Consider the following 14,103-nt stretch of genomic DNA (forward strand, 5'->3'; position numbering starts at 1 on the left):
CCGTCCAAACTAGTCTGGTTTCTCCTACCACCTTCAGCCACACTTGATATGCGCACTGCTATCAACGACTTTAGCTATCCAGCGTGGATGTACCGGTAATACCAAAAACCAAAGCCATAGCCACAAATACCAGGTTCAGACAGGGCTGCCGTGTGGGTTGTGCAGTGTCTTTCGCATGGATTTGTGTACGTAGGATGTATCCCACGTGTGTACATACTAGATCGTACGGTCGTCAACATCGCATGCCGCGTTTATAAATGCCGTTCAGGCTAAAATAGTTTTATTTGTAGAGTTCTACTGTTTGTATTTCGAGTGGCTACTTAGAAAATCCTTTCATCAGTCAAATGATAGGATTTCATTGCAACTTCTTGCGGCGGAATATTATTTCATATTCATTTCGACTCGGAGTTGCTTCTTGTCATCAGAATTCAAGTGATATGGTTCGTGACACGACGTTCAACATGATTACGTTTTCGGGATTTTAAACATGTTAACAGGGGACTGAGTTTGTACTAGCTGGGCTTACACTATCTGTCACCAGGTCACTACCTCCCAGTCCCCTCCTTCCTCCATGCTCTGACATTGTTACTTATTACCTGGGCATATATGGAAAGACCGTTATAATTACATGTAGCCACTGTACATTATGTTATTACGTGTACCTTCATGTACAGGCTACATTGTGTACATGCACTTGCAGCAGGGGATGAATTAATATTCATTCTCAATAAAACCGAAATACTTGAGTTTGTTAGCATTGAGATACATAGAAAACCACTTGGATATTAGAATTTTTCAGACCTCTGTCATAGATCTAGAGTTTGTGTATAGGGTGTCAAGTGAACTTTCTCTATTTGCCATCTTAAAGTGCCTTAAACATGTTAAAAAGCCAACATTTGCTGAGAAATATTTAGATATTCATGTAGAAAAAACATTTTTTAGACCTGTTTCATAATAGAGTTTGTGCAGAGGGTTCCAACTGTAGCAGTGTAGTTTTGCTGGCCCAACTACATAATTCTTGTGACTAAAGAAAGTTTTTCAACCTGCTCCAAGTTTTTGTGGCTCACACCCTTACAGAATTTATCCAAAATATGCCAATATGACATATTATCCATGACACAAGCATGTGGGGAAGATTCCATACATGTATGGACAAGACGGACACCATTTGACACCCTGTGCACAAACCTTATAGTTATTTGGTCTGAACAATTGTGTGTTTTCTAAGTGAATACTTCAATATTTTCAGTGCTAAATTGGACATTTATTGCTTTACGATGGCTAATTGGTCACTGCAAGGATAACTACATGTAGTGGGGTCCATACGCGGAGGTCTTACTAGATTCTGCAATGGCATGAGTCACCACAAAGAAATGATGTTGGCATGTAACTAAGGCACACACTTGCAGTGTCACTGTTTGCTACAGTCGGGCTGGTCCTACTCTAGTACCAGTTGGGACTGTCCCAACTAAAACAAGTTGGGATGGATCATGCATGTATGTAGCTGGGGCGTAACGAAACAATACACAGTTATTATATTCGTGATGGTGAAAATTTCCAAGACCCTAAAACGCTGCCCATGTTCATTTGCTGAGAAGGTTATAAATGCAAAAGCATAACGGGAGGCAGTTCACTGTCCAGAATCCACTGTCCAATGGTAATAAGGCCTATTCTGTTTCATCTTGTTTGAACCTACAATATGGCCCCAGATTAGGGCCTGTCTCGGTTCTCCTATTGGGGAGTAGTCCATTTGTAAACTACATGTATATGTATCCCTACACCCATAGACCCCCTGAGTATGATGTCTTGTTAGAGGGCATTTCTTCCTTTCTTAAGGATAGGCTCGAGTAAACCTTTTGTGCATTCATTGTAATCAAATTTGAAATAACAAAGAATAGCCTCCGACTCCGCCTTAATGCAAGGGGTCTATAAATGTGGTGGAAAATCAGAACCATGTTTTAGTCTTGCCCTATGATGAGGTTTTCTTGGGCCTTTCCACAGTATTTATCATTCACATTAGGTTGTAAGTATAACTTAGCTGTGGCAAGGACAACCTTGAACCAACAGACTAACTGACCTGTACGGTATCTTCTGGCATTTTTCTCACCCATCACACACTGCCCTCAAGATGAGGGAATGGGTGCTTCTTAATAAGGGACCCATTCCCCATGCCTTGGGCAGAAGTTGAGTGGCAGCTTTCAGCATGCTTGTGCTGTACTGTGTGTGCTCCCAGGCCACCCTCTGGTGTGGGGCAGGGTACATGTACAATGTATGTCCAGATTGGCAGTTGTTGATCACTTGATACTGGCTTTCATCAAGCCTATGTGATCTAAATTATTTGAAGTTCATTTCGTTGTATCCTGGTTTTTTGGCATTTTACTGGTTATCTTGCATTGTTCAGGCAACAAAAGTCCGCATTGAAACAGACACCTTTGGTGAGTTGGAGGTTCCAGCTGATAAGTACTATGGAGCTAACACAGCACGATCCTTCATGAACTTCGACATTGGCGGAGAAAGGGAAAAGATGCCGGTATGTACACATGAATGATATCCTTAAAGCTTGCCCCCATCCTTATGCCTTATGATCCCATTCCTATATTTTGGTAGCACAGAGATTCCATGTATTCATGTACATGTATGTACAATTTATGAATTGTAGAAAAAAGTGTGGCCCAAAGATGGTCAAAGGTCAATAGTTATTTTGCTTGATCTTATAATTTTTCCCCACAAGAGACAGGAATTCAAAGTAAAAGTGAAAAATCAGAGGTCAAAAATTCATTACTCGTAACTCACAAACCCCATGACCCCAAACACAAAAATTTGGTTTTGGGAGTTTTGTTGTGATGAAATAATTTCAGCAACTTTCAAGAAAATCTGTGATGTTTAACCCAGAAAATGCTTGATCTGACACGAAATGACCCCTTCCCATACATAAACACAAAATGCCAGGCAACTACCAGTACCATCATAACTACATGTACAGTGCTGTACTAGTATATATGTACATGTACCGTATGCACGGAGTAACAGATAAAGCATTCAATTTTTCCTGCCGCTTGCCTTCAAATATTCTCTTGTAAAAATCTTTATCTTGTGAAGCTGCCACTGATTCGTGCATTCGGTGTGCTCAAGGGTGCCGCAGCCGTGGCAAACCAGGAATTCGGACTTGACACACACAAAGCTGAGTACATCATTAAAGCCGCAAAAGAGGTGAGAAACCAGGGGGAAAATATATTTCCCATTTGACCTTCGAAAGTATTCAGTGAGAAAATGAAAAAAACTTGTGTGAAACGACTCGTATGCACTTCCAGAATAAAGATGTTACCCACACTTTTGTGCAGTGCTTTGTTTACCTTTTGTTTAAACATTTACGTACCGGTGCTTTCTGCTTTTACATGTATCTTACAGCCCATTCCCACTTGATCCACCAATTGGTGGATCTGATCCACCTTTTGCCAAATTGCCGGATCAGATCCCCCAATTGGTGGATCAGATCCGGCAATTGTGTGTAGTGGGAACGCTAACCGTTATGAGGTGGATCAGGATCAGATTCACCTGTCTTGATCCTCCTCTGGAGCAGGATACAGATCCCCCAATTGGTGAATCAGATCCTGCAATTGGCGGGTCACGATCAGATGGGAACGCAAAAGGTGGATCTGATCCGGCAATTTGACCTGTCAATATCCGTCCGTGCGAGTGGCGCGAAACTTTTGCGGTCTGATGAACAAAGAAATATGTTTTTGGCATGTAGCTCATGTGAATTTTTTAACGTGCACAGCATGCACAATAAACAACTGCTGAACTACGGGCTAGCAAAATGTGTCACCACGCATGTGCAATGCATGCATGCCGCGATGTGTGCCTTGCCCTTTCACAATTTTCGTTGCGCATTCGTCTGTTTCTTAACCATTTTCATTTGTGTAATTTCACTTGCTTTCCATCAAAAACTAATTCCGTGTTAGTGTATAGCCCACAGCGTGTGACAGAGTATCGTCTCGACAGACAGCAAAGTTTGGCCAAAACATGAATGTCATTGTGCTTTGCACTCACCTTAAGACTCTTTTGTTTTCAAAGTTTTTATCTCACATGCCTTTATTTGCTCCTCAAACATGTCAAAGGAGCCTTCAGTACCTTTCGTTGTTCGTCTTAGTTTAAACAAACATTTCATACCTGCATTTCTCATTTGCTTTTCTTTCTACTCAGCTCGAGGATGGCAAGCTAGACGATCACTTTCCCTTGGTGATTTGGCAGACAGGGTCTGGCACCCAGACTAACATGAATGTCAATGAGGTGATTAGCAATCGGGCCATTGAGATGATGGGAGGAGTGATGGGCAGCAAGTCACCCATTCATCCCAATGATGATGTGAACAAGAGTCAGGTACATTTTCTCTCATCCTCAGCACAATCTGTGCTAGGGATGTTTCATTCAATATGGGAGATTGTTGTGCTAGCTCTGCAGGTTATATCTGACTGCACTTGGCTTCCACTGGAAATTACACATGTTTGTGGACAGGATGGAAGCATTGTCTATGCAGACAACCACTTCAAGTGTGATCCATAGACCCATCTATTCAGGTGGAGCCTAAGTGTTGGTCAAAATGAGAAATGAATGATGAATTTCCTTCCTCCAGCAAAGTAAGTAACACCTATTTCAGACAGGCCAAACCAAAAAAAAAGCAAATTGTGAACTAAGTACGGCAAAAGTTGGACGTCTGAAACAATTAGGAGTGACCAGGCATGCTAGCAGTTGAAAGAATGACACTTGAAGACACCAGAGCTACAGTAAAATCCCGATAAATTGAAGCCTGTTAAGTCGAAACTCTGTTTACCTCGATGTCTTTTTGTATTCTCAACAAAGAATAGGCCTGTATGTACAATAAACTATCCGTAATTCAAAAAGTCAATACCACTAAAGCCGCTTATCTTGAAGTTTTGGCAGGCAAATTAAAAAAAAAAACACTAAAGAATGATGAATGAATGAATGATGATGAAAAGTGATGAAAGAAAGCTTGCCTTCATTATGCAAAAGTATGTATTTAGTTCGTCTTTCTGAAACAAAATTTAGTTGGGTCGACCTAGAGTTGCTCTTAATTCTATTTAGTTTGGCGTGACCCTAGAATGCCTGTCTGAAATGAGTGTTGGGTTCACGCACCAGCCTGTCTTGCATCTCTGCTTTTTGTTCTGCATTTTATTAAAGACTTGCTAAGGAAAAGGTTCCCTGTAACTGTGCCATCAAATTAATCAACATGAAAGTTTTTAGAAAAAATTGATTAAAATCCACAATTTTTCCACCTTACTAGAGTTCCAATGACACTTTCCCAACCGCCATGCATGTAGCGGTTGCCATGGAGATCCACAGGTGCTTGCTGCCCGGCTTGCAGACACTTCATGACGCCCTGCAACAGAAAGAAGAAGATTTCAAAGATATCGTTAAGATTGGCAGAACACACACCCAGGTGGGCTTGCTTGAATTGTTTGAAATTACATGTAGGTTTAAGAATCCAGGAGAACGTTGCAGTTTCCACTTATATGTGTTACAAACTGCCGTTAGTATGTTTTCCAGCTCTCACTTATGTACCTCCAAGTAAATGGAGAGGGAAGGAACGGAACAGTAATGATGGCCGGCGTGTCTTATCTTTCTTGGCTTTGCTATAAAGTGTTTGTCATATCTGCTCTATTACATTGTGGATGAGCCATTTGTAAGATATGCTGTGTCCAAATGACTTGGCTGTGGCTTGAAATAACACATAGAGATATGCAATCCACTAGCTAGTGGCTTACATTGGTGTGTTACAAATACAGATATGGAAGCCACTAGCTAGTGGCTTCCACTGGTGTGTTGTTACCGGCCATTACCAAGTAGTATGGATGCAGCCTTACCTAACGTACTTATATTGTGAGTTGAATCTGAATCAGCATTAGGGATGCTACTTCAAATGTTTGGCATGTTTTCACTTTGAATTCAACCAAGACAGTTGCAAATCCTTGTACATGCCTAGATGCCTGACATTGCTCATGTACAGGTGATAGGAGCACAAATGCCTTGCCTGCAGTTTCCCAGCATAAGAATTGCTTATAATCTCACAATGTAGCAGCAGTGTATTGAGTTGAGTTAGACTTGAACTGTAAAGGTGCAATAGGCATCATGCAGATTGAACACCTTGTGTTTGGTCATTAGCAGTGGTGCCCTCGCTTATATTTTCTGAAAGTGGCCTTTTGTCTTGATGCGTCATTAGGACGCAACACCTTTGACCCTTGGCCAGGAGTTCAGTGGGTATCGGACACAGATAGCCAATGGCATAGCTCGGATACGTGATACCCTTCCGAGGCTCTACCAGCTGGCAGCAGGTAGGCCCGAAACTGTTACACTTTAATAATAATGAAATGCATTATATTGATGGAGATACAATTTATCGTCCTATTTCAAAGTTGTATTCATGGGTAAATTGGCCTCGTTTATTTTTACTGTCCCCGATGTTCAGCGGTCTGAGTTGTATCTGCTGGCACCCACTCTCCACAAATATTCTGGTGTGGCAGAGTATTTAGAACACGTTGAAATGTTAATGAAAGGGTAAAAAATTGGAAAATGGGGGGGAGGTGGGAGCCTTCTATAGAATAATCCAATTAGACGCCATAACTCATGTGCAAATTCTTCAGCTTGATTCACACGTGCATTTGGCAAATCATGAAACTTCATTGGTCGAAGAGGCACTTAACAATACGTGCCACCTGTCCACGAGCGTTGTGCCACTGCAGTAATGGCTTCTACATGTAATTCTGGATGTCGAATAACACGATACATTCCATGTCACTTGCTGTGTACATATACACAGAGCTGCATTCATCACAGAGCTGTGATCAAATAGCAATTATTGACTGCCAAGCGGGATCATATCATATGCCCATGTATACTAGTTAGCGCTTCCACCACAGTTTATTATTATCAATTGTACTGGTGAAAGTAGAACAAGTACCAATACATTCAAGTAGTCTGGTCAGCGGTCTCTGCATTATGGTTTGATTGTGGGGAGGACACTAGTCTCTGATATCATGATGTGATACATATATGTACACGAATGACTGAGGGTGACATACATTTTTATTGACCAGTCACATGATCATGCTGGGCCAATGAAATGCAGTATTCAAGACAGAGGTATAACAAAAGCCTTTATCTGTCCCTATTTGATGTTGTGTCTCCTGAAATTTCTTGAAACTAGTACAGTTCTCTGATTTTGACTTGGTGGACTGCCACAGCGTTTAAACTTTTCTGTTATCTTTAATCTTTAACTCATCAATTCCAAGTTCCGAAATGTTAATGTTGATGTTGAAAGCTTCCCAGTTCTGATTATTGACAATAAACTTTGACGACTACATTCCCAAGCATAAAAAAGATACACCCCCTTGATTTGGATTTTAGTAGATTCTGGGTAGTTTTGATTAAATGGCAACAAATGGAGTGGATCATGATGATACCATGGGTAACAAGATATGTAAATTATTCATCTACATGTAAATCTAACACCTGTCATGGAGGCTGACTGTACCTACATGTACTCTCTGCATTTATGTGGCTAATATTAACTTGCCCGCTGTCTCTCAGGTGGGACAGCAGTTGGAACTGGATTGAACACAAGGATAGGCTTTGCCGAGAAAGTAGCTGAAAATATTAAGAAGCGCACAGGTATGGGATTAACTTTCTTATGCCAGTTACTGCCTTGTTGAACTAGATGATCACTCGGAAGGTCTGATGGCTACATCTTAACCAAGTCTCTTGCAGTTACATGTAGTTTGTCAGGAGTTATGGTAACGGTGGACATGGTGGACACCCCATAAGATTTAGTTAAGTGCTGAACATTGCTTTACAGCATTGATTAGTGAAATCAGCGGTAGAGCCATTTACATGTAGCATTAAGTTTCCTGTTGATTATGTCAGTGGTGTTATTCAGGACAGAAGACCTGGAATAATTAATGGATCCCAGAATTGATCGAGTCAGGCATTTACAGCTGTGGGCAGTTTACAAAAGAATGATTTTGAGATGTCTAAGAGTTGAAGAGATTTATACTGGTGTTTGTGTGGTTGTCAAATGCCATTTTCTTTGGGACAAAAGTAATGTGATACTGAAGTGGTGCTAATCAAACTCAATCCCTTACTGGCTTGCTAGGTCTCCCGTTTGTGACAGCTCCCAATAAATTTGAAGCCCTAGCCGCAAGGGACGCCCTCGTGGAGGTCCACGGTGCCCTCAACGTCGTGGCATGCAGCATCATGAAGATAGCCAATGACATCCGCTTCTTGGGATCGGGGCCGAGATGTGGGTTGGGAGAGCTGCAGTTGCCTGAGAATGAGCCAGGGAGTAGCATCATGCCTGGTAGGTGCATAACCCCCCGCCCCCGAGATTGGGGGAGTCAGGAAGCAAGTGAGAAATTCCAACAGGATGGTAAAAACATTTTTCTGACCCAGTCAGCAATATATTTTGCAGTACTTGGTTGTCGTCGGAATGAAGAAAAACTGTTGGTTGGTAGGGTTTCATTTCTGATTAAAATGTTTGCCTGCCCTTTTTCATGCTATGTTAAAAACAGCCTCTCCATTTGCAGTAAACTTTTTGAAACATTTACCGCTTGGTGGTATCTGAACCCATGTTTTCATCGTGCCAAATGCCTTGGATTTGTTTACTATTATTGTAAGATTAATGAAATGAATGGGGTTTGTAACTTTTGTGTTCGCCAAAACTGATAGTCCTGAATAACTGTTTGCCTGGATAACCTCTTGTTTTTTGCATGATACTTTGTAAATAGGTGACTCTGTGGGTCTGTGCCCTATCCTTTTCTCCTATCTTCTGTGCAGGGAAAGTGAACCCAACCCAGTGCGAGGCAATCACAATGGTGGCTGCACAGGTCATGGGGAACCAGACGGCCGTCACGGTGGGAGCTAGCAGCGGCCATTTTGAGCTGAATGTGTTCAAGCCCATGATTGTCTCCAATGTCCTGCGCTCTATTCGTCTGCTGGGAGATGGCTGCATTTCCTTCACGACGAAATGCGTGCTTGGCATCGTGCCCAACAGGGACACAATTGACAAGTATGTTAATTCTGGCATCATCTGTGTAATGTGTCTGTGCGCTAACCCAAACCCCCTTGAACGTGTGAACAGTCATATTACAAGTAGAGAAGTTAGAACTGTTGTGGTTAACAAGGCACACCTTGGGCACTTGTTCAACTCCATTTGGTCCAATTGCCCAATTTTTATTGTCTAGCTGTTTCTGACAAAAACTGGCCTTTTTCAATGTGTGTTTCAGAAATGACTAACACTAGATCTCTGTTTGAACTTTTAGGTATCTGAATGAATCTCTGATGTTGGTGACTGCCCTGAACCAGCACATTGGCTACGACAAGGCTGCCAAGATTGCAAAATATGCCCACGCCAACAGCACAACACTCAAAGAAGCAGCAATAACTCTTGGCTTTGTAACAGAGGATCAGTTCAACCAGTGGGTACGACCAGAACTTATGCTGGGGCCCAAATGATTTAACTCAAGTTTTATTTCCATACTGAATTAGTTTCTGGATCTCGACACAAAGCTTGTGAGAAAGAAACCTTCCTTGAAAATGATTTTATGTTTTGGATGTTACAGAAACAAAGTGAAATTAGTTTACAAGGAGAATTGTAAATCTGGCATGAGTAGCAAAAGAGTCATGACGAATGTGCATATCAATTTAGGAGGAAATGGTTTGAGAGATTTATGTCTGAATTATTCACTTTACTGTTCACGTCAGAAAAAATCTTGCAAAAGCGTGTTTTCTTGGACTTCAGCTAGCCCGTGAAAGTGATTTCATTAAAAGCTACATGTAGATCTATATCTGGTACAGACTTTGCACCGCCAAAGGGATGTTACTACACAGGTCAGCATCTACACTGTCGTGAATGTCTGAAATCAAACATGGCCAGTTGCCAAGATCACCTCCTGCCTCAAAAATTATTGTCTGGTATCACTATAAAGCAAAGTTTTACAGGGTACACAATTTATTTTGAATAACTGTCCAGTGCCACAAAAAAGTAGATTGTTGACCTGAAATGAGACGGTGAGTGGCCTCAGTGATGTTGGCAGAGCCTCCTGTTTATATGTATTCTGACTGGTTTATTCATATATGCGTGTAGAATGCTTGGAGGGCCTACACTGTATGTGGATGTGCATGTTTAAATGAGGTTTTCTCTGCATTAAGGCCACAAGGACAAACAAGCCAGTTATGTGCACTAGATAATTGCTTAAGTTGTATCTGAGAAATACCGGGCATTGTTGCAGGAAGGAAGGCTACGAGCCCCGAGCTGCAGTGGACCATGAGAGGGCGCAATTTTCCTAGCAACAGAGGCTCAGTTGATCGGAACTGCAGTACGCTGGTTGACGAACGATTATGGAATTCATGCGTTACGGTCACGTCGCTAGCAGCAAAACACTCCCACTAACCTGGTTCTGTTCAACCGATGACGTATTGCTTCTGCTCAAGGTGCATTGTTTGCTGCCCAGACTAATACTTTGTGCTTAAGTTTGCTGTGTTGTATAATAGTCCAGTCCATCACGCACTTCGTAAGTCAGGTTATAAAAATGCACCATATCAAATGCATTCCTTTGCCACCATTCAGCTGTTGCTTGTGACTTGCCTTGTTAAAGGACTCGTGACTGGATTTGTGATAGGTTTGCAATGGACTGACTGCAACATGGATAGTTACCAAATGATCTTCACTTGTAGGAAGCAACCCATTACATTTAATTTGTGTCGCTGAAGTTGAGTTTTTGGGTTTTCAGGACTTTTCTTAAAGTTCATATGGATACATGTGATGTATTAACAAGAATAAATGTGTTGACACTGAAAATCTTGATCAGGTGCATGCCTACCGTGTGCATTTGTTCGTCTAAAGTTAAGTGAACTATAAAAAAAATGTACAAATGATTTTTGAGGTGTATTAAAATTTTTTTAACGTAGTTAATGAGTACGGCAGATGAAGACCTTTGAGTTATTTCAACAGTGATTACATTTATTGACATTTCCTGACATTTTATTCACTTCTGAGAAAAGCTTATCTGAATATTTACTGAGTATATATCGTCGCAGAGCTGACACCGGCGAATCGACAGTTTTGACGATTTTAGATGTCAGTTTGGGGGACTTGAAAGGTTGCTTTTTCACTCCTTAGGGCCAAAATCCCATTAGAAAAAATAGGAGCCCCCCACTCCAACAAATTGTTCGAGGCAGAAGTGACGAATACACGATAAAAAAAGTTACATTTAGCCCATTATGTCTAGTGTTTAACGTCAATGTCCTGCTGCATAAGCGCGGTCTTTTCATGTAGTGTCTGTTTAAGGAGCACTGCTGGCTTAATGTTAGGCCTACTGTGATAATGAAGCCTTTCATTGAATGTTGTCAGGCCTTGTTACAAGAAGTAACTAGGATTACTGAAAAGTAAAAGGAACTAGCTTGCTCACTATGATAGGCCGTGGTGTCATTAATCGAGGCTCCGCCTTCATTTTAAAGACAAGCATGTCACGTAAACATAGCATGGATTAGGCCTAAACACGAGGTCAGTGGCGTAGACACGGGGGGCACTGCCCCCCCCTTCCCGTGCCTCCCCCAGATCCCCCCCACACACACACTCAAAAAAAGGGATGAATGGATATTGAACAAGGCTAACAAAAACTTGCCCAAAAACCACGCCACTGAAAGCTGGTGCTACCCCTCCCCATGCTGTAAAAGTACGATTGATACAAGCTTGTTGTAATGGGAGATTGGGGCGCACATTACGCACGCAATTATTTTTTTAGTGCAGAAGCCCTTTTGACTCCGAGAAACTGGGCACTTTTGCAGTTAATTAACATGTGCCTTTAGACAACTTTGACCGTTTCAAAATTGACATATGGGAACCCAACAACGGATATCCAAGGACAGGACGGCGTTAGAAGTAACTGTTGAAGAGATAGACGGTAGGTAATAACGGACACGGTCAAAGAGAATTTACAAATTTCAGAAAAATAACCGTTATCTTAAAAGTTATCGCGGAAACATGCAGAATTTTCACTCTGTTTTAATCAAACTTATCCACAGGCTATATATTATTGATTGCCTGGGCGAATATTGCCGATTGGGAACTCGCTGACAATGTAAAGTTCATATTTATGATACCGAGATAATAGAATTACCGCACATAGGAACAAGTATAACTGACTGGGTTTATACTCCTGTTTCTGTGATAATAACCCGTATAAGTGCCCTTGACTTTAAAGGTAAAAATCTTGCTGGGGACACTCTTCGCTCCAAACAGCATCTGTGTTGTGATAAATTTTCTTAAAGTGATTAGCCAAAAATTGCGTTTTATAACTGCAGATGACGATTTGGTGTGCTAAGTTAATTTCAGTTCTGCAAATCAGAATAACTTTTTTAGGTTCGTCATAAATATTTAACTCTCTTGCACTTTTTTCCTTTTCCCGGGGGGGTTATAACTTGGAAGACAGATAATACTGTATTTTATAATGCATAGAATTAAAATTTATTTTTTCTTCTCTCTTCCTTTTTATTCAGAATTCGTCATCCTAAACCGGGCACTGGCGTATTGGTTTAATTGAGGACAACTCCATGAATGCTCTGGGGTGTTTATCGTCAGATGTGTTGACTTGCAATAGCATAGTCTGCATGTGGTGGAAACCACATAAAAAGTGGTGGCAAGGAAATGTTGTTAATTGTGAAGGTGCAAAGCTCAAAGAAAAAAAAACAGTTCCAAGAAGAAATGTTCCTGTGAAACATTTGGCTGCCATGCTGAAATCCGGGCTGTGTGCATTAACTTTCTCTGTCTTCTGTGCTACAAACACTTGGAAGAAACTTCCCCGTTTCCTCCATAATACAATGTTCTCGATTCCAGCTCCTAGCAGTGAGAATTATCAGTCAGAATTTTCTACTGAAGACGAGAAACAATACTTTTAGACCGTAGACCACGGTGACTCTCCACTCTGTCAGCTGGTTGAGAGTGAGCTAACCGTCAAAATCATCGCCCCGTTTTTAAATGCTATGAGAATAACCGCTGATAGCAAATCACAATGAACCTTGCGATGGCCTTGTTCCAGAAAGTTCCTCAGAAACAAACAACATTCCCAAACCGGTGGCCTTTGAAGAGGCTGACGAAATGAGCGAATCACCTCTTATATGCGATCAGAAGATTATCAAGTTCAAGGTGAATGACGGAATGATGATCAGTGTAACGAAGAGCACGCTCCCCCCCCCAATCATCAACAGCTCAACATGCCAAGAAACGTAGAAACTCGGGGTTGCCTCACTCAGCATTCAAGGAAGGAAATACCTGCTAGAAGGGGACTGCGACAAGCAGATCAGTGTGCCCAATACTAGCAAATTCAGCGCCAAGAAATTCAAAATTCATATTTGATACAGGTTGGTTGTTGCATGAACAAATAGTGTGGCTATCAAAATATATTAGAGTCAAACAGCCAAAACTGTTAAAACAAAAGGAAATCCCAAAAACGAACCTTAGAATATTTCTTGCCTGATGAACAGGGTGGTCTTCAGCAAGTTTGTAGATTTATTTTCCTTAACACACTTAGTGTGAGCGAAAGGCAAGTTCGGACAGCACGTTTGGAGTGGTTGAATCTGAAAAATGTGGGGGTGTTTGCAGAGAGTCAAAGACCAAAAGAAGAGTACATGTATAAGGAAGAGTCACATCAATCGATTTCCAAGGACTGAGTCACACCATTGTCGTAAGAACAACGATCGGCAACATCCTGCTGAAACCCACCGGTCAAAAAATTACGTACGAAATGAACCGTGAAGAAAATAACGAATTTCTCGTCGAAACCAACCTTAATGGGGTAGAAGACGTTTTTTTATTTGTCGATGGATATGCCGGCCAAAGCAAAAACACAACTCAGTGTGATTTCTATGTTGCTGTGGTTTAGTTTAGGTACACAGTATCGTTGGACGTGCCCTTACTAAACGGGCATGTAATTTGTAGTACACCCCCTTCTCAACGAGAAACGGCCATCACTGAGATTGGCTAGGAAAAGCCTTATGATGTCATTAACGTTAAAAAAAAGATTAAGAGTACTC

At 41.4% G+C, this 14,103-nt stretch overlaps 1 protein-coding gene across 1 annotated transcript; it reads left to right on the top strand.

Moving 5' to 3' along the window:
• Positions 1-76: 76 nt before the first annotated feature.
• fh (fumarate hydratase) lies at positions 77-10,876 on the top strand. The gene is made up of 10 exons (XM_022248109.2): positions 77-95; positions 2,402-2,530; positions 3,100-3,210; positions 4,204-4,380; positions 5,303-5,458; positions 6,239-6,350; positions 7,606-7,686; positions 8,168-8,371; positions 8,848-9,079; positions 9,333-10,876. Exons 2-10 carry the CDS (start codon positions 2,492-2,494, stop codon positions 9,523-9,525), a joined length of 1,305 nt encoding a protein of 434 aa, XP_022103801.1. The 5' UTR covers positions 77-95; positions 2,402-2,491; the 3' UTR covers positions 9,526-10,876.
• Positions 10,877-14,103: the final 3,227 nt, after the last annotated feature.

The sequence above is a fragment of the Acanthaster planci genome, linkage group LG01, assembly GCF_054643075.1.
Source record: "Acanthaster planci isolate LZ-2023a linkage group LG01, COTS_SCS, whole genome shotgun sequence".
Lineage (NCBI taxonomy): Eukaryota > Metazoa > Echinodermata > Asteroidea > Valvatida > Acanthasteridae > Acanthaster > Acanthaster planci.